General features: G+C 39.6%; 1 protein-coding gene across 1 annotated transcript; it reads left to right on the top strand.

Moving 5' to 3' along the window:
* Positions 1 to 237: 237 nt before the first annotated feature.
* rictorb (RPTOR independent companion of MTOR, complex 2b) lies at positions 238 to 22,652 on the top strand. Its single transcript, XM_035527210.1, has 38 exons — positions 238 to 308; positions 429 to 476; positions 4,235 to 4,332; positions 5,474 to 5,538; positions 5,656 to 5,787; positions 6,583 to 6,646; positions 6,931 to 7,057; positions 7,169 to 7,338; positions 7,468 to 7,535; positions 7,729 to 7,796; positions 8,035 to 8,117; positions 9,669 to 9,756; positions 9,865 to 9,955; positions 10,077 to 10,143; positions 10,314 to 10,391; positions 10,521 to 10,621; positions 10,740 to 10,905; positions 11,045 to 11,146; positions 11,257 to 11,303; positions 11,403 to 11,538; positions 11,714 to 11,913; positions 12,146 to 12,272; positions 12,490 to 12,654; positions 13,247 to 13,323; positions 13,603 to 13,681; positions 14,201 to 14,310; positions 14,483 to 14,570; positions 14,692 to 14,784; positions 14,976 to 15,082; positions 15,286 to 15,560; positions 15,857 to 16,895; positions 19,522 to 19,699; positions 19,840 to 19,924; positions 20,012 to 20,215; positions 20,354 to 20,509; positions 20,717 to 20,840; positions 20,969 to 21,107; positions 21,207 to 22,652. Exons 1-38 carry the CDS (start codon positions 260 to 262, stop codon positions 21,276 to 21,278), a joined length of 5,166 nt encoding a protein of 1,721 aa, XP_035383103.1. The 5' UTR covers positions 238 to 259; the 3' UTR covers positions 21,279 to 22,652.
* Positions 22,653 to 25,193: the final 2,541 nt, after the last annotated feature.

The following is a 25,193-nucleotide window of genomic DNA, read 5'->3' as shown; positions in this document are numbered from 1 at the left end:
TCGCTGAAAACGAACAAAACAGTTGTCTGAGCGCAAAACATCCGGTCTGCGTATCGTAATAGCTGTACTAAGAGCTACATGTACGCGTACATTTAAGGTAAGGAATATTCGAAGATTACTTTTATTTACTTTTTTAATTAGGACACAATTTCCAATGAACTGCGTGAAGTTTGGGGGTGTTCGATCGTCCAGACGCGTTCTAATTCCTTTCTCGCGATATTATCCGTTGTTTCCGGTGTTGTGAATTGTCTCTGGAAAGATGGCGGTTAGCATCCGAGCTCGTCCTATCCGAAGTATACGGATGCGAGGTTAGATTTGGCCATTTCAAGTTTCATATTTGTCTGTTTTGTCGTCTAAAAATATAATTTTTAGATAGCGGCGTCTGGAGCATTTAAGTTTGCTCATAATCCTTGTTTGTGCACTAACAGGTCGGAATGACAGTGGGGAGGAAAATGTACCACTCGATCTCACAAGAGGTAGGTTAAGTCAGTCGGATGGGGAGGTCCTCTTCTAGCTAACTAGGTTGTTAGCTAACAACCTAGCGTTAGCAAAATGGTATTATTCTCTTGATATTCGGAAATGTGCAACACCTTTTAAAGAAAGAGAAATCTAACAGTTTTAGCGAAACCCTCTGACATCTCATTTGCATGTTTTTTGATCTTCATTAGTTATTACGCCTGACATTATTCATTGAAACATCAGACAGGTTTTCTGACATTTCTGCGTGCTAAACCAAAGCAGGCTGCTGCTAGCTATGAAATATTTTAAGACAAGTTGAAGGAGCTAGCTAGTAAAGGGCCAAAATGCATGTATATAATTTATTAGCTACATTTCTGGATATAGTTTATTGTTGATCGGCGCATGGGGCATTCCACTGTTAGCTAGCTAGCTAGCTAGCTATTTAACTGAATTGCCCTGACAAACAACTTGGGTTGGATATTATTAAGCCTTTTGGTCCTACTGCAAACCGTGCCTGACATTACGGGCGTTGTTTATCGCTGGCACATTTTTGCAGCCTTGCTCTCCAGCTAGCTTGTTATATTGACACAGACATTTGTTTTTGTTTTGGTTCGTATGTCTATGCCTGCGCACCACATTAGTCAAGGGAATAATTATGAAAGCTGTCAAATGGTAAGACGATTATGAGATTGGTATACCAGTGTTTTAGCCTCTCCGGTGATCTTATAATCAAATCCTGAAAAAAGCTTGGATAACATTAGTATATTTATTTGTGACGCTCCATTTTTATTCTGAAAATTTTGTAGCCTTTGTTGTTGCTTCACACCTTGCCGAATTGTGTTGTCTACGTTCTCAACAATTTCCAGTAGTCTTTGCATTTTGTGAGATGTGTAGGTATATGGTTTTGATTTCCTTTTTTTTTTTTTTTTTTTTTTTAAAATTTTAATGTTTGTTACATTATGAATTGTGTTTTGTTTTAAATACTGTATTGTACCCTTGCCATTAGGGCATCAATTGAGGACTGGCAGTGCATGCTTTTTCCATTTTGTTTTCTGTCATTTTATTGATTTAGGGTGCCTGTAACTAACAAATCACAAAACAAATGCGTTTCACTCTGAATTTGTTTAGACACACAATTTCCTTTAGAAACTACTCAGTTTATGAACTAAGATTGCATTGTCACAGCAAACTGTTAAGGTATTAGGATCTAATGGCTATAGAGCTTGGATTTCTGTTTTCAGTGTGGAGCCAGTATAAATTACATACTATTAATTCCAAGCACTGTTCTCTTAATTTCTATGCCTTAATGCTCTTGAATGTTTTACCTGCTTTTTTTTTTACACTTTTTTTTCTTTCCCAGTTTAGAAGCTTTTGAAATTTAATAAGGAAGGTGATGCAAAACATGATTATTTTTTAAAATGCTGTATCATTCTATGCATTCCAAAGAGCAACACTAATGCATCACTCGTCTCCAGTTAAATTAGCCTAATTTTGGAATTAGCCCTCCAAATGGGGGGTAATTTAGCAAGTAACATAACCACTCAAATGAGATAAGGTATAATTACTACTACCACCATTTTTTTCTGATTATTGTGAAACTCATGACATCTACAGTCAGAACTATAGTAATAAGAGTTGGTACTACTTAGTGGAGTGATGCTGATTGTATGCTATTAAGACACCAAAGGAAGTAGTCCTATATTAGCAGTAGTGTTTGGTACAATTTAAGTATCTTGTGTTTTTAATGTTTATTTTTAAAAAGGTGAAAACATACATAGTTCAGTTGATTATATGTATATGTAAACCTGTTTCAGTCTTAGTACTGGTATCATATCAGACAGATTTTCATGTGTGTCTTTGTGAAATAAAGAAAAAAATGACTAGTAGGTTAGTGCTAATAAATGTTTAGTCTGAAAAGTCTAATAAGCTAAGCCTAATTAATATTATTTGTGGTCTTATCAAATGGTCAAATTTGAATTCTGCTGAGCTACTTGTTTCATTGAGATAGGTACTGTATTATCCAGTTAAAAGTCTACGTATGCTGCTGTTTACTTTTATTTGTCTGAATTCTTACATTTATTTTCTTTACAAAAGATAAGTAGCCTTGTTTAGAGTACCTTTATATCAAGATGCAGATCACATCCCATCACACTTGGTCCCACCACACCATTATGGCATATTCTACAAACAATTGCCTCTGTTCAGATCTATCACAAATGGTCATTGTTGAGTGTTTAGCCCAGAGACAGACTATTTTATAGTATGTATCACTGTGATGGAGCTACCCTCCACCTATACCTATTTGTCTTTTCCGCCGGACCATTACAGTCACGCTACATTGGAAGACTACGTTATATGACTAAAATCTGAACAGCCAGCAATTGCATTTTTTGTGGGGGAAGATTGAATATTGGTGTGTTTTAAATCATGTCCACATGACCTCATCAGGCACCATGATTTCTCCATTGTCAGGTCTGTTTGGAAGTGTCGTGGCACTGAGGTTTCCTCTCAGAGCTCACTGCTTCAGAGCAGTGAGAGATGAGTTATGAATCACTGTAATCCACAAAAAAAGAAAAAAAATGGAGATTACTGTAGGTCATGGGGACCTCGTAGGTCTGCAGGTTTCCAGGGTTGTCTTTGGAGACAAGATGTCCTGTTAAATTACAATGGCAGACCATTCTTCATAGCTGTCTCATAAGAATGGATATCATTAGTTGCACATTGTTATTAACACCTGGTCACTACTGAAAACTTGTATAGATATTAGTTCAGTTATTAGTATTTAATGAGAATTTTACATCAATAAAATTATGTACTCAGTTGAGTTAAAATTGAAAATGATTTTAAAAATAATTGTTCATATGGAATTGTTATAGAAAATTACTAAAAATTGAAGCCTCAGTCATTGCAAGAAATGTCCTGACAAGCTGCAATAGGGTTGCATTTAATTTTGGACTCTTTGTCTTTTCATAGGCATCATATGTTTCTTTTAGTGGAAAATGCAATGCAGAAGTAATGACATCTTTGTTGTGGGTTTTTTAGACCACACAAATTGTAGAATGTCTATTAATATTTATGGTAGGCTTATGTGTACAGGACAATGTCAACTAAATACCCTGACACTAGGCATTTTACATGTCTGTAAGCATAATAGTTATAGTTTTAAGACTCAACACATTGTATTCATTCTTAACATGAATGTACCAAATTCAATTGCATGTTTAGCACTGAATGATGTTCAAAATTCAAAGTTTAGAAATTTTATTTGATTTGTTCTACTCCATTGATGTCTTGCATTGGTACTGTGCTAGCAGTAGTGCCAGAGTGTAGTGACACGGAGTGTTTTCTTTTAAATGGGTTACAGACAGAACTCAATAACAACTGACTACATTCCTTGTTGTTTGCTGCCTTAAATGCACTCTAAGAACACATGCTGGATAAAATTTCATTGTAATCACCAATAGCGATTCCCACCTCTTCTTTTCTCCATGATCTACTGGTTCACTAGAGGAAAATGGCTGGATAGTATTTATATGTGCTTCCCCCATATGTGAAGTCTGATTACATAAAAAACCGTTCTGCTTCTCGAGGCAATTATTGTTGCCTCGGAATTAAAGCTACATACAGGGTTAATTGAATCATAGACCAAGCTCTTACTTAATACTGATCATATAATAATATGGATAGTAAAATGATGTTATTGTGGGTCAGCAAGAATGATTCCACTTTGTTACATTATGCCTATATTGTCATCTGATTTTTATTCTTATTTCAGACCCTAAAGACAACTTGCGCGAGATCCTTCAAAATGTGGCCAAACAGCAGGGTGTCTCCAACATGCGTAAACTGGGTCACCTGAATAACTTCATTAAGGTTTGTCTTTGGGAAACTAACTGACTGGGATTTCTTCAGTCAGTGCTTTTGTGCTGAGTCATTTTAAATATATTCTAGGCCTGGAGCATAGTTGTTAACTTGTTATATTAACTTGATCATTTAGATACTTCAGTAATCAGGGTACAATATTAGCTTTCCTTAATGAAAATCTATTTAAATTAGAAAGCCAGTAATGGATTATTTTAAAAATAAAATGGACTCATTGACTTGAATGTTGGATGTTGTCTAATGCCAGCTTTACACTGTGCCATTTTAGTGGTCTTATTCATTTGTTGCGTGTCTCGCTGTTCAAGATGCTGCAGTTAAAATCTTGTCCAAACTCCATGAGGGACTGTGTGGTTTCAATTGTGCTGAAATAAAGAGATTCTGACAGTAAACCATCCATGTTTTAAAAATTAAGATTCTGCTTTGATCACCAATATTTGACCTTATTTTGGACAGAAACATGGGATCCCATAAGCCCACAGAATAGTGTTTTTGCTAGGGAGTAAAAATGAGGCTTCAAAGGTGAAGGCGAGTCTCGGAGGAAGCATCAAAAAAAAATTATTGTCTGCTGACACAAATCCACAAAACCTTCTTTTGAGTCCACATACACATTTTCATTTCAGCATGCTCCTGTTAATTTGTAATTGGCATGGAAGTTGTGCATAATTCCAAGATGCTCCCTATTGGTTGTTTTTAGACATCTGTCATAGCAGTGGTCACACTGCAAGGTTTTGCAGCAAAATTTCTGACCCTGCTAGAAGATAAGCTCTTTGCTCACAAAAGCATTAAATTGGTCACCACGCACCATGGCATATTGCATGTTCCACAGATTTTAACTCATGACCAAAGAATTTTCACAATTTGTGTTTATCATCTGTGACATGATTAAAATCATGATAATCTCACTTTGTAAAGATGGCTTAAGTTCTGGTATTGTGAACCTCAAGTAGGTGCAACACAGTTTCAAGGTTTGAGATTGACTGACTAATATCTTCAAAATATCAAAATTTGCCCTGGACAATTGTCTTATTCTGTTGCTGCTTCATTTAGCTTCACAGTTTAAACTTTGTCATTTAAATTATTTTTCTTCGTGCTAGTCATATAGAATAATTAACACGTTTTATCATCCGCACAGCTACTTTGCAATGTTGGCCATTCAGAGCAAAGGTTTGGCTTTACCTATGATGAAATTATCATTTGGTGAGTGCTGACCTGAACAAGAATTAAACTTTACCTTTTATCATTACAAATGATAGTAATATAACTAGATGCTGTGAGTAATCTGTAACACATCTTGATTTCTTGTCCTTTCTCCAGCCTCCGTTTGGCTCTGCTTAATGAAGCCAAGGAAGTACGGGCAGCGGGTCTGCGAGCCCTCCGCTACCTAATCAGAGACAGCACCATCCTCCATAAAGTTCTCCGCTTTCAGGTGGATTACCTGATTGCCAGGTATGTCAAGCCCTCTCTGAGAGCAGTTTCCTATGGGTCGCACACCAGTGTTTTAGAACGTAGTCATCATAGCTGCTGTCTTCTTTCAAGACGGTAAGAGCAACCACTAGTCCTTGACTAATGCTTAGAGAAGAGTGGAGCAGGTCATGTTAGGGTTCGACAGTGTGGGTTTTTTCCCTTTCTTTGCAGAAATTGACTGTAGAGTAAGCAAAAGGCCCTGGGAAGAAGCAGCCATTCTTAGTTAGGATCAATGTGCACCAAGAGGCTGCAAGGCAGCAGGGACGTTCTGTTAGTTTTGCGCCAGTGCTATCTTTCTTCATCTCATCCAGCAGCAGGGACTCCTCTGAACTAATTGTTCCAACCATAGGGTCACAGAGATTTCAATAAAATGGCACTGTTATGTCAGCGTCTTAGACATTCCAGAAGAGAGAGCATTTTAAAATTGCTAAAACTAGTAGTTACCTACTGTATACTGAGCAGTAAAATGTATATTATTCTATAGTTTTGCCTTCTACAATTAGTTGCAGTCAAGAAAAGCAACACTTATGGTGAAAGTTATTTCATGTTACTTCTCTTGCAATTCTAGATACATAGAGAATTTGTCGTCAGATCTATACACTAACAAATGATGTAAGTTCATTGGACCGTTATGAGATTTTGAGCATCTGACTGTGTATTCACTCAATGTAGTACTCACTCCTTTGAAATAACACAGGATTCTGAAATGATGAAACTTGTCATTTGTAATTGTGCGGGTCTATTCATGTGACTCATTGTACCCACCTCCCTGTGTAGGTGCATTGACATCCAGCAGAGCAATGAGGTAGAGCGTACCCAGGCACTCAGACTGGTGAGAAAGGTGAGAGTAACTGTTCAGACTTTTTGATTCCTTGAAGCGCACACAACTTTAAAAGTAACTACGTGCCCTTACGCAGTACACTGCTTTTCATGTACATTTGATAAATGAGTATCTGGCATTTTATGTTAAATAAATGTAGAATGTTTCTGGTTTATTTTTTCATGATGACTCCCCTTAGAATTTGCTTTGACAGAAACTGAACAGTATGCAGTATATATGCCGTGGTTAGCATTTTCTATCTCTCTCTCTCTTTCTCTCTGTTTCCTTCACCCCCCACATTTCAGATGATCACTGTGAATGCCCAGCTGTTCCCCAGCTCCATCACCAATTCCCTCATCGCTGTAGGCAACGATGGCCTGCAGGAGCGTGACCGCATGGTGCGCGCCTGCATTGCCATTATCTGTGAACTTGGTGGGTGGACAGACACACACACACACACACACACATATATATATTTTCTTCTTCTTTTTTTACATTGCCAAACTGACTATGAAGTGATCTGTATGGTTGTGTATTTTGCAGCACTGAAAAACCCAGAAATTGTGGCTCGGAGGGGTGGTCTCAAGACCATCCTCAAAAATGTGATTGACTGTCAACTGAGCCGCATCAACGAGGCTCTAATGACCACCATCCTGCACCTGCTCAATCACCCCCATACACGCCAGTATGTGCGATCCGACGTGGAGCTGGAGGTACAGGCCCTCTCACTCACGCATCCCCACACACATATTTCTCATTGCTATAATTTTTGTTTATTTAAAGCACTTGAGTTCATTTTGTGTTTGAGTGCTATACAAATAAACATTTCTTTTTAATTTTAGCAAATCCTGGCCCCTTATACAGACTTTCACTACAGACACAACCCTGACACAGCTGAGGGACAGCTCAAGTAAGTCTGCTGCTTTGGTTCAGCTTGCTTTAAACATGTAGCTTACAACTTGCCTTGAAATAACACATGGAAAAAAAGTCTGCCAGTTTTTATTTTCTTCATGTGGCACAATTTAGATGTTTGAAAATCAGTCACACTGGTTGTTGCTCATATAAACACCCCCCCCCCCCCCCCCCCCCCCCCCCCCGCCCAGGGAGGACAGGGAGGCTCGGTTTCTGGCCAGTAAGATGTCCATTGTTGCTTCCTTACGCTCGTGGTCTGGTAAGTAATCTGATTTCTTCTTGCAAAATCTGTAAATCTATAAAATTTGTAAATCCTTTACTCATGCATTTATTTCTGAATTGCAAATCATAGACTTTCACCTTCATTGATGTTATTTGAGGGAGAATATTGACCATCAACACACAAAGTGTATGCTTAACATTCTGCATGTTTTATGCTGCGGTAATGAAATTCTGTCCTTAGTTGACTTCAGTGCAATTTTTCTTTTGGAACCCAGGCATCATTAACCTCTGCAAGTCAGGAAGTTCTGGCATCCAGTCCCTCATAGGCCTACTCTGTATCCCCAATATGGAAGTAAGGGTATGTAGCAAGCCAGGTGAAAAGCTTACATTACATAAAGCCTACTCTGTATCCCCAATATGGAAGTAAGGGTATGTAGCAAGCCAGGTGAAAAGCTTACATTACATAAAGCCAAGTGTGAATACCAAGGCCAACGAAATAGATATTTTCCAAAGTTTTTTTTTAGTATAGCTCAACACAAAATACAGTTACCTGTGTGCTGGAACATTTTCTCTATGCGCTCATCTTACCATTATAGAAATATTAACACTAATCACCTGTTAACATAGAATTCCAGAAGAGGTATTATTTGTTGATGATAATAATAATAATAATATTATTATTATTATTATTATTATTATTATTAACAACAACAATAGTAATAAGTTTCATTTATATAGTACCGTTCACGAACCCAGAATCGATTTACAATGCAATGACATTTAGGCACAAAAACGCTTAATGAATGAAAGACAAATATGGATTCTTAGCAAGAGAGGTAGAGAATTTAGGCACTATAGCACTGAAGGATGTGCCACCTGTAGAAGAAATTAAGGGTGTGGGACTGAACTGGATGCATGATGTCATCAATAACCAGTGATGTGACAGGTAACCAGTGCAACTGACAATGAATAGGGGTGATGTAGGAAGAATTAAAAAATTTTGGGGGGGCATTGTAGGTGATCACTTTAGCTGCTGAGTTTTGGATAAATTGAAGTTTAATGGGTTTGGCAGGGAGACCAACGGAAAGGGAGTTAAAAAAATCAGTGTGGGAAAAATTAAGGCATGAACCAGAGTTTTGGCACAGCTGATTGTGAGTAAAGGCCGGAGGTATGCCACATTACGAAGATGACTGAAGCAAAGTGAATTGGTGATAGAATGTGCCTCAAAAGGTAGTGAAGAATTGAACTGAATGTCAAGATTTTTAGCATTTGTTGCCTATATCAGTTAATTGGTTAATTGGTTAATTCTGAAACTAGTTTCCTGGACTAAACTAATAGTACCTCAGTTTTGTTTTCTGTATTACGAAGTTTTCATTCATCCTGAATTTTAATTCATTGATTTGCTATTAAGGGCTGGAGTGGAAAGTCAGAAGTGTATTTTGTACTTACATATCTGTGAATGTAATCAGCATAGCAGTAGAAATTTAGATTATGGCTACAGACGATCTGATGGTGGTATCATGTAAATAATGAAGTGATCCAAAAACAGATCCTTGAGGAACCCCTTGAGCAACAGGTACAGTGGGCAGTCTGTGTTTACCAGTTGTGACATATTTTTGTCCGTTGTGATGTGGGAATGAAACCAGTCTAATGCTGTTCTTGATATGCAAATGGAGGAAAGACGATGGAGAACTACATCATAATTTTATTTTTTTGTTGAATACTGCACTTGTATCAAGAAGTATATTAATGCGATCATTATCAGCAGGGAGCAGGTCATTTGCGCAACTCTTAAAAGTGCAGACTCAGAGCTAGTACCTGATTGAAAAGGATCAATGATAACATTTAACTAATTATAAGTGCTGTAGATGAGCTGTGCTTATGTCTTTATATTTTTTTCTGTCTGCAGAAAGGCCTGCTAGAGGTGCTATATGACATATTTCGTCTCCCCGTGCCTGTAGTAACACAAGACTTCATTGAAGCTCTCATTAGTGTTGGTGAGTACTGACATTTATGATTCACTTCAAGTATTATTTTAAAAAAACATTACTGGCTGATGGTTCCTGAAGGGATAGACTCTTGTACAATTACATTTCACTCTGTAGACCCAAGTAGGTTTCAGGACAGTTGGAGGCTCTCAGATGGTTTTGTGGCTTCAGAAGCAAAAATGATCCTCCCTCATCGGGCGCGGTCAAGGTAGGCACGCTTGAGAAAAATAATAACAGAAAAGATAATGAGAAGAAAAATGCATTAAGTGGTAAAAAGTGCTTTTAAAGTTGAGGCGATTAACACCCCCCTCCCCCCGCCGCCTGTTTAGGCCTGACTTGATGGATAACTACCTTGCACTTGTGCTCTCTGCCTTTATCCGTAGTGGACTTTTAGAGGTATTGTTCTTTTTTCTTAACATTTAATCAATAGATTTGTTTTTAAAGAACTCAAAAATGCAGTGCTGTTGGAATACTCTTTGGAAATTTGGATTGCACAATAGATATGGAGTGTTTAAATATTTCATGCATTCTTGTTTAAACCTGTTTGCATTCTCCCATGTCTTCAGGGGCTGGTGGAAGTAGTCACTAGCAGTGATGACATTTCAGTACAAGCTACCATCCTCCTAGGAGAACTCTTGCACATGGTATCTCTCCTTGGCATTTTCACGTTATGTTCTTATCAAGAGAAATTAATCCCAAGCCGTGCTGTCTGCCGGTCTGACCTTTGTGAGGTATCTCTCTAAATCAGTGGAACGTCTTTCCTTTTACTGCAGGCCAACACCATCCTTCCTCACTCCCACAGCCACCATCTGCACTGCCTGCCCACACTGATGAACATGGCGGCTTCCTTCGACATCCCACAGGAGAAGCGTTTGTAAGGGCTTCTTGCCTTCTAGGGTAGAATTCCCTGAGACCTGTCGAATCGAAGTCACACAGAGGTTTCTACACACATCAGTTTTTGACGGCATGATATCTCTTTGCCATAACTCCAGGCGCGCCAGTGCAGCGGTAAACTACCTGAAACGCTTCCATGAGAAAAAGAAGCGAGGCCCCAAGCCCAGCAGCCTCTACCTGGACCACATTGTCCGCAAGTCAGCCGCTGCTCACTACTGTCGGGAGCAGCACCTGCGGCCGCAGAAGGACATCTATGCGATTAAGGTGCGGCGAGCCTATTTGCAAGAAATCAATCAGGCTTAGGAAGATTCAGATTTGCACATGTACATCCTAACAGGAGTGCTGTTGTTTTATGGTGTGTGCTTGTGTATGTTTCCTTGTGTATGTGCTGTTTTGTTCTAAGGACACTGAGGAGGCTTTGCTGATGAACCTAAGAGACAGCCATATTCTTAATCACAAACAGAACCTGGACTGGAACTGGATCCTTATCGGTACAATATTGAAGGTTAGTAAGCTAGTAGTGAATCAGATTACAATGTTTTAATAAGTTCACATAACTAATGTTGTACAAATGATTAAAAAGCACTTTGTAATTTACACATTTGTATGTTGTAGTGGCCAAATGTCAGCCTCCGCAGCAACAAAGATGAACAAATGCACAAGTAAGAATATGTATGATTGAATCCTGTCTGCATATTTCATACTGTAGCTTAACATTGTGCTGATTTTGTATGGTGAATTCTTCAAATTATGTTCCATAGGTTTGTACGGAGGCTTTTGTTCTTCTACAAACCCAGTAGTAAACTGTATGCCAGCCTGGAGCTGGATCACAGCAAGGCCAAGCAGCTGACTGTGGTCGGCTGCCAGTTCATTGAGTTCCTATTGGAGTCAGATGAGGTAAGGGGGGGAATTCAACAATTGAATTGAAACTGAAAAACTGTGAAATATGTAATGCAATCAGGCTTTATTTCTAACACATTTATCCTTTCCCCTCTATGAACAATTTCATATCTTTTCCGTCTTTACTGTTGTGCTTGTGACTGTTGTGCTTGTGACTGTTGTTTCTCCTCAGGATGGCCAGGTGTACCTGGAGGACCTGGTGAAGGACGTTGTGCTGTGGCTGTCCTCATCCTCTGGCCTGAAACCTGACCGCAGCCTACAGAGCAATGGCCTCCTTAACACCCTCAGTCAGCACTACTTCCTCTTCTTGGGCACTCTTTCTGCCCACCCTAATGGTGTTAAGTTGCTGGAGAAATGTGGCGTCTTCCAGTGGTGAGTTAGATGACATATCTTTGGTGCCTGATTGCACTTTGGACATTGCTGAAGTCAGAGGCCTAGGGCTAGAACTGGAAAGAATTTATGGGAAAGGTAGTTCTTAAACCAGCTGAACCTTTACTCGTCAACATTTTAGGTGTTATCTTAACAAAATATAATTCACTTGAAGTAAATGGTACCCAGATGTGCTATTCCTGGGCTTTGACCCTTGTCTTCCCACTCTGTGCAGTTTGCTGAACATGTGCTCCCTGAAGAATCAGGATCATCTACTAAAGCTCACTGTGTCCACACTGGACTACAGCCGAGATGGCCTAGCCCGAGTCATCCTCTCAAAGATCCTCACTGCTGGCACAGATGTAAGGGAGAAAACTAACAGACCACATGCATGTTTAATATTTAGTTTGTCACAAGTAAATGTTGCAGTTAGCCTGCTTCATTTATTCTATTGCAGGAAATGTTAATGCAGAGGTCACATAAACCTGATTTTATGCCATACTTTTTTTTAAAGCGATCATTTGTAATGGCATAATGTGAGTAACACTTGGACTGTGTGTGTGCACGTGTGTGAGACAGAACTGCAGGCTATATGCCACGAAGCACCTGCGCGTGCTTCTCCGTGCCAATGTGGAGTTCTTCAGTAACTGGGGTATTGAGTTGCTGGTCACTCAGCTCCATGACCGGAACAAGGCCATCTCCATGGAGGCACTGGACATACTGGATGAGGCATGTGAGGACAAGGTGAGGCAGAGAGATTTTTTTTTTTTTAAATGCCCTACTTTGTGTTTGTGCTTATTATATCAAAGATTCAATGTAGGCAGCATATAGAGTATGTAGTCTTTCTCAGCAAAAGTAATCCAATAACATTTTGCCTTTGCTGGTATAGCATTTTAATTTAGTGAATGCTAGACTTGACTAGTTGGGTGTTCAAAGTTTGCTTCCAAATTGTATTCCTCTGGCAAGGACATAGGCTTGTGTAGACTATTTAACTTTAGGTAGGCTTTCTGCTCCTTATTAAAAATTACATTCCCTGCTCACATTAATCACATTTGGTTAGAAATGATCCCAGGCCTGTAGCTGGTAAAAAATGGAAATGGGGGGGGTTTTCTAAATTTAGCTGGTAGGCTGGTGCTGTTGGTATGCAGATTTATTTAATTGCATTTTCTAATAAAGTATCTGCAGTAGCTCTCCAGTGCAGAGGTAAAATTAATATCAGATCAGCAAAAATATCCTGTGAACTAATATCCAGAGTATCTCATCAATACCTTACTAGGCTTTTACTTTTGGCATGTTTTGCCTCTTTTTGATGGTGCTTTTTGCTTGTGTTCTTAAGGCAAACCTCCATGCGCTAATACAGCTGAAGCCTGCACTAACTCACCTTGGGGACAAGGGTGTGCTCTTGCTTTTGCGGTAAGTGGCAGGAGTCTTGGTGAACTTCAATAGGTAACCGTCTCTGAGTGAGTTGTACTCATTTATGTCAAAAACCTAATATAGCAGTATAGAAGAGACAAAAAATCATAACGGCTTATGATTCGACTGATTTCAGGTTATTTAAATTTGTGTACAGTATAAAGAACCAAGGCCTTTTTAGACTGGCAGTAACGATGCAGCGATGTTGAGTTCAACGTCAAACACACTGAAAGGGATGTTCTGCTTACAACTACGTTCTTCCCTGATTCTCCTATTCAGGTTCTTGTCCATTCCAAAGGGTTTCTCCTACCTCAACGAGAGGGGCTATGTCACAAAGCAGCTGGAGAAATGGCAGAAGGTGCTTTTGTCTCTGCTGCCCTTGAAAACAATTGTTCAGGTTTAGCACAGCTATATTGTGTATGTACTATGGAATTTGATAACGAAGACTAACAAGCACCTGAAACATTTTGAATGGATTTATGCAGTTCAAAGGTTACATTGTGTGCTCTTTTAAAGTAATTAAAAAGTTCAGAATTTGAAGAGGAAATTGAAGAAATTTAACAAGATGGCTGCTGCTCCCACCACCTTTTGAAATTTGAAATCAGTTTGTTTTATAATACTTCACTACATATTAGTAGTTGCTTCTTACTCTACCTAGAAAACCATTAATGAAGGTTACTTCAACATATTGTGATTCATTTTACTCTGTGATGGCTCCCTGACACTATTTTTGCATCTTATAAAGCTGGTATGCTAATCATTCTAGAGCTGTGTATACTAGTTGAATTATTACTTAAACAAATACAACTTTCAGCAGATTATTTTACTATCAAGGTAGAATTTTGCTAACAACTCACTGTACATCTGTTTTATGAAGGAATATAACACAAAATATGTGGACCTAATAGAAGAGCAGTTAAATGAAGCCCTCACAACTTATCGCAAACCAGTAGATGGGGACAACTATGTACGGCGGAGCAACCAAAGGTGCACAGAGCGTGTTTCCTCCTGCTCTTCATTTCCTCTCAGCTGCCACTGCATTGACCGCTCCTCTGAGTTCAGTGTTAAGAAGTATTAAGGGGCCAGCACAGACTGGTCTGTCTGTTATTAATATTTATATTATATTCCTTTGGTTTGTCACTTTTTTCATCCCCATCAGGCTGCAAAGACCCAATGTATATCTTCCTGTGCATTTGTATGGTCAGCTTGTGCATGATAAGACAGGCTGCCATCTCCTAGAGGCTCAGGTAAGAGCAGCAATTGTAGATTTTTTTTATTATTTTATTTTATTTTTATTGGAAAATGACATTTAATCTTTTGTGAGGCTCTAATTCCCCTGCCCCTTCTCCCTTCCTGCCCCTCTGACAGAATGTTGTACCAGACCTGAGCTATATAGTGCGCTCCCCAGTGCTGGACACATGGGAAGGCATTAAACAACTTAAAGCTGCTCTTTGGGCCTTGGTTAGTACAATCATGTGTGCCTGTGCTGTGCTGTGGTGTGTTATACAATACATCTTAGACTTCTGGAATCTTTGTTTATTATTTGTTTTGTTTGAAATCTTTGTTTATTGTGATAGGATAATGACTTAATTAAGCAAGTGAAAACTGTTCTTGAAGCTGTATATCACTGTTCTTTATCTGATTGTCCCCAGGGTAATATTGGCTCATCAAACTGGGGTCTGAACCTGCTGCAAGAGGAGAACATAATTCCAGACATTGTGGCTATGGCCCACCACTGTGAAGTTCTGTCAATTAGGGGGTAGGTCACCACCATGCCACTGGTTTGAGAAAAGGCCCTCATGGTTTCTTTCTCCCCATGTTTTCTGGGCACATGTGCTTCAGCATACATACCTACACTTTGAGTCTCCCTTTAATCTCGTCATAACTTCTTATTTTCTTATTCTTTCTCTCTCTCTCTCACACACAACACACACACACACACACACACACACACACATATAGGACGTGTCTGTACGTGCTGGGTCTAATCTCTAAGACAAAGCAGGGCTGTGACCTGCTGAAGTTGCAGGGCTGGGATGCTGTGAGGCACAGCCGCAGGCAGCAGTGGCCTGTTGTGCCGGACGAGGTGGAGCAACAACAGCAGCTACATCAGCAGCAACAGCAGCAGCCCCCTCCTCCCCCGCCCACCCTTCTCTCATCTGTCCCCAGCACACTTAGCCTGAACTCGGAGTCCACCAGTTCCAGACACAACAGTGAAAGTGACTCCACCCAGCCCAGTGAGTGCATCTTCATCCACTCTATGGCCATTAGCCTGTCAGTGGCCATTAGCTTCTTCCGCTGGCCAGCTTTGAACTACGTGCTGCATTATTTGCCGTGTAGTTTACACCGTGTATATATAAATGATGCCAAATATAAAGTCCAGTTGACTCTAACCTCTTGAAAATTGTATCAAACCTATAAAATGTATCACATCCATAGTTTATTTAATTATTAGCTCCACATCTTAATAAGGGATTTTAATTTGGTCTTTAGTGTTTATTATACTTAGTTTTAAACCACATCTGTTTCGCAGGCATGTACATCCTAGATGATGAGAAGTTGGAGGGCTCTGAGCTGTCCGAGGAGCAGCCACTCTACTTCAGGTCCAAACTGCTAAAGGACCGCAGTCCCTTCACCATCCTGGCCTCCAGCCGCTTTGTCCGCAATCGATTCCTCATTTCTCTCTCGGGCAAGAAGCTGCGGAGTACCAGTGACCCCAAAGGTGGTGGGAGCAGCAGCAAACTCCATGGCGAGCCAAAGCTTGGTGGCCTACGTCGGAACCGCACCGTCACCGAGCCTTCTGTCTACTCCCCCGGCCAGGGCGATGTGTTCAGCCCTGTCTTCACTGATGGCCACCTGCCCAAAAGCCCCTCAGTTAGCCTGGAGACATCTTTTGTCGACAGCAGGGCGATAGAGCTTCAGGGAAGTACGCCCAGCATAGGGGAGTGCGAGGTGCGCCTGCCACGGGTACCCGAGCGGGCCTCAGGGGTTGGTGACGGCCCTCGGGAGCAGACCAGCCGGGAAAGGTTGGCAGGCGACGGGTCTTCCTCCTCTGGTGGTGGGGGCCAGTTTAAAAGCCGCAGCCAGAGCTTTAACACGGACACCACGACTAGTGGCATCAGCTCCATGAGCTCTAGCCCATCCAGAGAGACGGTGGGAGGCGTGGACTCATCCACAGTCGACACAGACTGCGTCAGTCTCAACACGGTCGTCAGTGCCCAGACGATCAAAACCCTCCACTCACTTACACCTCAGTCCAACCACCTGCCCCTCGCCAAATCCAACTCTGTCCTGTTGGTCCCTCCGGGTTCCTCCCACACACTGCCCCGACGTGCACAGTCCCTCAGATCCCCCTCAGTGACCACCATCACCAGCCTGACGGACTGCAGCTTCATGTACACCAGTCCTAGGGATGCTCTGGGATACGCAACACTCAAACGGCTTCAGCAACAGCGCATCCACCCCTCCCTCTCCCACAGCGAGGCGCTGGCCTCCCCCGCCAAGGATGTGCTCTTCACTGATGCCATCACAATGAAAACTGGCAGCTTGGACTCCAGGCTCACACCTAGAAGGTAGGCATGGTCACCTGTGAAATTAACTTGTGATTTATGCATTATCCTTTTCTCTTTTTGCATTTGTTTGGGGGGTTTCTTTTTTATTCTTTCCTGTTGCCTGTTGAGTTGTCTCTTATCCTGAAACTCTACATCAACTCTATAGTTCTACACCCAAAATATTTGTCCTTTTTATTACTTTTCTGAAAACTGTGATTTGAGTCATTCACGAAAATAATCTATTGCGTTCACTGGTGCCGTCACGATGATTGCTCACAGGCCATGCAATATTCTGCAATATTCTGGTCATCCCTAATTATATTCTGCTGAGATGTGTAGAATGGGTTTACTCCTTAAAAGGTCTTCCTCTTTTTCTTTAGTGTAGAGCCTTTCAGTATGTATGTATGTTTGTTTCTTTCTTACTCACTTTTCTGTTCCTAGCCTTGGAAACAGTTAACAAGGTGATCCTTAAATTATGTTTTCTATTAGGTTTCCATATTTAAAACAGACAAACTGAGCTTGATGCACAGCTAGATTTTAAGATTTAGAACATAAGCAAAGAAGTGGTTGGCTTTCTCTGTCACAATTGTCAGGGACATTGTTTATCCTGTTACTTCACCATGACTGATGGGCAAGCTCCACTCTTCTCTATAAAGATCATATCCAATCAGCTATAGTGATACTTCTCTCAATACCAGAATGCCTGATGAAATGGGACTACCCAAATCGAAAATCTACTTCCTTGTCAGATAGGAAGGACATCCAGCTGACATTTCTCTTTGTTCAGGATAATGGCATTACTCACAAAAAAAGGTGTCAGCATGCCATCTGGGTCATGGCACCAAATTGTTAGAAACTCAGTAATGAAAAGTCAGGAAATTCTGTTGATCTTCAAATTGTCAGTGTTATTTTTGCATATGCAGAAACTTTGTTTTGTTTTGTTTTTTCTTATCCAGAAAAGGGTACTAGTGTAACATCAGTCCAACAATACAGGTGTGATCAAACTTTAAGAAGCAGGAGAGAGACGAGAGAAAGGGGTAGATGGGGAGAGGGTGGATGAGGACTGGGAGGCTTCAGACCAGAAAAAAAAACATTTTAACCTCTTGACCTTGATGCCTGTTCAGAGGTAGTCATCATGTCACAAAAGAGTTAGATATTCAGAAAAATAATAAAAGTATATTGTTTCTAATCACACAAAAAACAAATATGACAGGATAATATGAATTCCTTCACAGTGATTAGAGGAATGATTGAACTGAGCTTTGTCCTGTCTGCCCTAGATTCCCCTACTGAACATGCACACAACTAAAGCCAGTGCAGAAGATTAGTACTTCCATATACCTTTGCATTCAAATGAGAGGCATGTAAAGCCTTTAACTGTATAACCCAGTTATTGTTGAGCATCTAGTGGTCATCTGTGTCAAGTAGTCCTAAGGTAACTCAACTCTTCTTCTAGCTTATACAATTAAAGCAATGAAAGAATCTTAGTCATTCACTAATTTTGTTTCTCTTTCTTTTGTATGCTTTCTCACATTCTTTGATAAGATTTTATTGATACCAGTGCCAGTTTTGTTTTTGCTTATCTGTGTGATTCTTTATCGATTCTATTATTAATTTTTAACTCGATTCACAGTGTAGAATATCATTTGAACATGTTAAAATAACATGTTGCAATGATCCTTTTCGTAAATGGACATAAATTGGAAAAAAATATAAAACTAACAATTTTTGTGCTATTTTTTGAAAATGTAAATAATGTAATTCTTGAGACACTGGGCAAAACAAGCAATTGTAACTGCTATAAGGTTTAATGAATAACATTTTTTTATTATAAATGTTATGAAGGATTGATATTAGAATGTATTTAACACAGTTATTCTCCTCAGTTTTATTTAGTTATTATATAAAATTTGTGATGCCTAATGACGTCTCATTTCAACTAAAACTGAATCTACAGAGAAGGATTCAGTCATTCATAAGTAATAAAATGCAGATAAATGTGTTAAAAATTACTAAAAAGACACTATCAAAATCAACACCATCAGACATTCATTAAATGTAATACAATTAGGTAATATCTCGTATATTTTTGCGTAGCATGACTAGGCAAAATCTCGCTGGAATAGCATAGGAAAAGGAACAGAGGAAGTGTAAAGATCAAATGAGTTCATTCTGATTGTGTAAAGAGCCATTTCTACATACAAGAGACAAAGATGGAAACAGAGGGTTGAGGAAGGTAAAATAAAACAAATGAATGTATTGAGTGAAGGCGATTAGATGGGGGCGGAGTAGGAACTACCAAAATTCTGATTATTCTTCTGTTAAGAAAGTGTGCCTTTCACTGCAAATGCAGAGATTGCTTGGTGACACTTATTCTCCCTTTCTTCAATCATTTTCCTTCCCTGTGCAGCAAGCATGAAAGGGTTTTCTGGTTGGGAGCTGTTGTGTGGGTCTAGCAGCTGGCTGTAGCCTCAACTATCTGTAGCAACCATGTGTTTGTCATCATCTGAAATGAATGAAATGAGAGGACATTTGTACAGCCTTCATTTCCATTAGACAACACAATTGATAACCATGGAGGCATACAACGCCAGTGGATCTGGAACTGGTTCTCAATTGCTATCTCTGGTCATGTGTCTGCCTGCAGGTTTCTGAAGGCTCTGAGCTTTGCGTCTCTGGATAAGGAGGACCTACTGAGCCCTATCAGCCAGACCACGCTACAACGCTCTTCGTCAGTACGCTCCATGGTGTCTAGTGCCACCTTTGGCAGTTCCGATGATTACATTGGCCTTGCTCTTCCAGTGGACATCAACAACATGTTCCAGGTCCTCAGCTACTTTTGCCCTTTTTTTTTTGTTTGTTTGTTTATTTGTGTTGTTGGACTTGCGGCAGTTTTTCTCAATTTATTTATTTTTAAATGCTGATTGCAGAAAAGTAATTTGTCATTTTCTTTCTGTGCTAACAGATAAAGGATACTCCATACTTCCAGAAGAGGACCAGCCCACCATCAGAGGACAGATCTGCCAAGTTCTTTTCTGGAGATTCTGACGGTAAAAACACGTACCTGCTACACAAAATACCACACAGAGATCATAGCTCCAGGTCATTATGTGAGCATTTCTGACCCTCTCCCACAGGTCCCAGCGAGGGTTCACGGCATGCTGTCCTGAAGTCTCAGCTTAGCATCACGGAGCTGATGGCAGCCAGCCGAGCGGACCAGCAGCAACTGCTGGGCTCAGAGGAGACCGGCCTACAGGAGCACACAGAAGAGAACTGTCTCTACTGTGTGGGCTGCAAAGTGCTGGGCTGCAACACACACACACCCACACAGAGCCGCTCAGGTGAGCCCCAAGATCTACTTGATTCCCCCACTCCATACAACATGGCTGTCAGTTATCATGGCTGCTCTGCTTCAATGTTTTTGTGCAGGTGTTTCAGAAAAGATTTTCAGTTTTCTTACTCTCTCCTCTCATTTTTAGACTACACCGACACACCGTACTCTGAGTGGTGCAGCCAGCCCATACACAACCACCTCGAGGTCATGCCCCAGTCCAAGTTCTCAGGGGTGTCTGGCTGCAGTGATGCCGTCTCCCAGGGCTCTGTTGGGAGCACCCGCAGCACTGAACTGGTTCTTGGTAAGAATTAATCTAGTGTGTCATTTAGGATTTTTGCTTTCCTAATTCACACAATTTTACTAGATTTAAGATATTTTGAGCTTGATGTCTCGTTATACTCTGAAGAAATATTACCTTTGTGCAATGGCTGAGGCCATGTCAATGTAGAACATGGGTAGTTAGCAAATATATGGGTGTGGTTCAAACTTTGGGTTGTCTCTCTTACAGGGGTTAAGACCATTCCAGAGGATGCACCAGCCTGCAGAGTTCTGCTAAGGAAGGAAGTTCTTCGGCTCGTCGTCAACCTCAGCTCGTCAGTTGGAACCAAAAGCCATGAGACCGGACTTCTAACGTAAGGAGACTATATAAATGCACTTAACTGGATGTGCAAGCTTGATTTTAATACTTTGAGTTTAGTTTTAATTAAATTTGATATCTTTTCATTTTAATGAATCTGGATTTTAATTTTCTAATCGGTAGGATCAAGGAAAAGTTCCCATATGCTTTTGATGACATCTGCCTGTACTCTGAAGTTTCCCACTTGCTGGCCCACTGCATGTTCAGACTGGCTTCTCGACGCTTCATACAGGAACTGTTCCAAGATGTTCAGTTTATTCCGGTAATGTTCCTTAGAGTTTTGTTCCTTGAAAATTCCAATCCCTGACATGCCTGTATTTTCTTTGGCTAAGTTTCATTATAATGCTTTCATTTTCCACAGCTTTATGAAGAGGCAGAGAGCATCCTGTCAATGCCAAAGTCTACCACTGTAGATCCTCCACCAGAGTCCTGATCTTCTAAACCTCTCTAGCCAGAGATTGCTGTTCTCCACCTCTTCTGCATCTGAACTCCCCATTAATTCCTCACCAAGAAGATAGAGGCAATACGAGGTAACACAGGGAGGTGGAACAGGCGTAGGTGGAGAACAAAGACTGGAAGGAGAGATGGTCCGTGGAGGCTGTTGCTGAAAGTGTGTATAAAAACAAATCGGTACAGCATATTAAAAGTACAGTATCGACAAACTTCCTGCCTGAACAAAATGTCTGAACTCAAGACGGAAATCTCTTTAAAATACTGCAGTCTGTGTTGTAACCAAAATGTCTTTCAACTGACCTTTTATGAACATAAAAGAACTGACAAAACATGTACAAAAAAAACTTTAAAAGATGAACTAAATGAAAAAAGCTACCCAAATGGCAGTTGAAAGAAAACTAAATCAACAGAACGCTGTAAAAGATGCTGATTCTTTTTTTTTTTTTTTTTTTTTTTTTTTTTTTTTTTTTAACATTTTCCCCCCTACATTTGTGGCCTTAGGGCAAAAATATTCAGTTAGAGAATGAAATAACAAAAGCATGATTTCAAATTCTTCCCTCAATGGATACTTCACTTTTGGTTTTAACACTACAAGAGTCTGGTGGTTTTTATATGTCACTGACTCCCTCCATGTATATAAAGAAATAAGCGTTGAGCCTGTAATTGAATTATTCATCAAACTAAGCATCAGTTCTAATCTCATGCCCCCATCTAAGACAATCATTAATTAGTTATCCAACTGACTGGCTGGCAATATTTTCTTCGCAGAACGTAATGTTCTAAACAGCGTCCTTTGTATATTTAAAGTTTTTTGTTTTGTTTTTTTTTCCAGATAAAAAGTAGAAGTACAAACTATTTCAATATGGATTTAAATATGTAGTCTTTAAAGCCACAATCGGGATGTTTCTAACTTCACAGTAACTACCGAAATTGGTCTACAGTACATAAAACCAGGCTAAGAATAAGTAGATTTTAGTCCTTAGATCATTTTTGATTGAAGCTTTAATACAACCAAGCCCACAATCCCCTTCACCCTCCTACACCCTATGTGTGTCTATATCTTAACTATCTGTGTCTGCCTAACTTTACAGGGAGAGGGAGAGAGAGCTAGTAAAAAGTGTAGTGTAGTACACAAGGTTTCCAGTGAAAAAGGACACCATGCATTCTGATTGTGTACCTTTAGGACATGCTTCAGCTGTGCATGCAAAGTAATAGAAAAATATCCTGTCCAAAACATCTTGTTTCTCTCAAAAAACTGAAGTGTGATGCACAAGGTCATTACATCACTGCAATTATTCCTTGGAATCGTGTGTGTGTGTGTGTGTGTGTGTGTGCGTGTGTGCGTGCGTGCGTGACTTTTTTTTGGGGGGGGGGGGGGGGGGGGGTCATTGATTTTCAGTTATGTCTACATTCACAGCTCATCAGTGATGGACCCACACAGCTGAAACACAGTACTATTAGTAGGACAGTGGGTTTTGCAATCCAGTTATATTTTAGATGTAATGAGTCTCCTCAGAAAATTATTGCTTGCTCATTGCAAAGACTTTTCAGTAGTATTTGACATGTTTTGTTGAAGAAAAGTGATAACTTCATTTTTAAATGGAAAATTAGAACAATTTTAAAGCTTGCTTGGTTGCTGTTCATTTCAACGTTGTGAGCAGGCTCTTTTGAGTCAGCAAATTGCTTAACACAGACCAAGTCATGAAATTGATTTAGCTTGGAATAGCTATTCTTTAAATTGTAAGTGAGCTTTAAACTGGTGAATTCCATTTCACAATCGTTCCTTACAGTGTGTTTTATCATGATTGATTGTGGCAGTTAAAGGCGTCATTGTGCAAAAAGGATACCCTATATTTGTGTGTCTGACAAATAACATTGAAATGTTCACTGACCATCTTCAGCAGAGCTTTTGAAATATATGAAGCTCTCTGTCTGGGAGCCACGTCACTATCTGCTGGAGAGACACTTCACTGCCCTGCTTTAGACTCACAACATGTGAATTCAGGAAATTCGGTTAAGCAAGCCATGTCATGTTCCCATTGTAGCGTCTGTAAAAAGACAAGGAACCTAAAACAGTTTAGAACATAGAGCAGTGGTGTGAGGAAATTTGTGCCTTTTTCTTCGAATCATGCTACTTTATTCCACCAAGCACAGACACTAAAAGCTCAAGACAAAGCGCAATAGTTTAATTATTGTAATGTAGTCATCATAGTTCTAATAAGAATATTTTTCAATCAATAAGCCTGGCCAACCTAGTATGATATTATGAAATTAGGGATGAGTTAAATGATGCTATATGTATTGCTGCATTTGTGGCACCAATCTGAACAATCTATTGCTCAGTTGCAGTAGTTTTTGTTTGCATCGAAGTTTTATGCTACATCTTTAATGCTCTGTGGTTTGTTTTTCACAAAAGTTGCCAAATCTTATAACCAAGTGGTCATTGTGTAACCAGTAACAGTAAACCATTTCAGAGTGCTGTGCTCAGCCTAGCTAGTTGCCATGACAATGCCTTTATCAGCTTGGTTTCTCAACCCATTGAATAAGTTCCTCAGATCAAGGCTGATCGTTAATATGCTTAGATCTCACTTTCATTAGTTTGAGGTCAGTATCTGAATAATTTTATACGATGTGCCTGTTGATTCCAAATAAATTATTTTGGTATTGTAATTGGTTTTATTGAAATGGAGTGATTGATTAATTTGCTTATTTGTTGGCTGGACCAGTCATGCTATTTAGGCAGCTTTAATTATTTTTGCCTTATTTTTGTGTTAGCTTTAATCCTGTCAGACCTAATAAAATTGTTTAAAGCTTTTTTATTTATTGTAGATTTTAATAAATAATTTCTTTGTCTGCCTTGGCTTTTCCCTGAAACATCAGGTCTTTAGCATTTTTGATGTGTTTGAGATGCATTAAGTTATGACTCTAAAATTGCCGGCAATAATAACAGCTCTTCCTTGTGTTTTTTTGAAGAGCATCACAAATGAGTGTTTTTGGAAAATGTTTTTGTTTTGGAATGTATGTGCCCCATCAACTGTCTATTGAGATTTTAGATGCACCCAGGATCTTTTCCAGGACATATAAAACATGAGGATATGGGTATCCTGTTGTGATGCTGTGTTCCCCTTCAGTTAACCTGGGAACATTGTATAGACTGTTAACATTCTGGAAATTGTTCCCTCAATAAAATGTTGTAGCAAGAAGGTATGCTTGTGAAAGCAGCATTTTGAGTCAGTCTAAAATGGGGAACCCCTAAGAAAAATGTAAGTTCTATTTTTCGTTCCAATATTATTCCCCATTATTATCAGTGTTGACAACTAAAGCAGTGATTCTGGAACTTATTGCATGAGTCATTTTAAGCATGTTTTGCGCTGGTGAATTAAGAGATTACAAAATATAAATTATAGCAAATATTTAGCCTTTTACTTCTGGGACTGAAATCTGAATGTTTTGAAAAGGGTGTCCTCATCTTGCTGAAATGGTGAAGGAAATGTTTGAAATGTACATTTGTCATGTAAAACAAAAGATGCAACTTCATTCTTTTTTCTGAAGTGCACTCATGAATTTGCAGAGCACTGTATTACATTTATTAAGCACCATTTAATATTGCAATGGCGGAAATGGATGCAAGAAGTGTTATTTATATTTTTTTCTTGAGGAAAACATCTCTCAGAAAGCTGTAAATAGTTGTAATGTTTTCTTTTCCAATATTGTCCTCCCCCCTGTAAAGTTGAGTGTTTGTTTTGGGCATTAGAAATGAGCCTTGAGAAACAATCTTATGAAAGGGATGCATTGTTAATAAAAAAAAAAAAAATTAAAAATTTGAAAAACTTGAATTTTGTTGACTCAGATCTTGGTGATTTACAGTGTTTGCATTACTGAGAAAATAACTGAT

This window comes from Electrophorus electricus, chromosome 6 (assembly GCF_013358815.1).
Source record: "Electrophorus electricus isolate fEleEle1 chromosome 6, fEleEle1.pri, whole genome shotgun sequence".
In the NCBI taxonomy this organism is placed as follows: domain Eukaryota; kingdom Metazoa; phylum Chordata; class Actinopteri; order Gymnotiformes; family Gymnotidae; genus Electrophorus; species Electrophorus electricus.
Note: the sequence above shows the minus strand (reverse complement) of the source record. Positions and strands in the feature narration are given on the sequence as shown.

Excerpts from the sequence above, each read along its gene's own strand:
- rictorb (XM_035527210.1), top strand. The coding sequence starts at position 260 with ATGGCGGTTAGCATCCGAGCTCGTCCTATCCGAAGTATACGGATGCGA. Across the intron at positions 11,147-11,256 it reads TTATCGGTACAATATTGAAG|TGGCCAAATGTCAGCCTCCG; the intron begins GTTAGTAAGCTA and ends TGTATGTTGTAG. Across the intron at positions 20,216-20,353 it reads ACCCACACAGAGCCGCTCAG|ACTACACCGACACACCGTAC; the intron begins GTGAGCCCCAAG and ends TCTCATTTTTAG.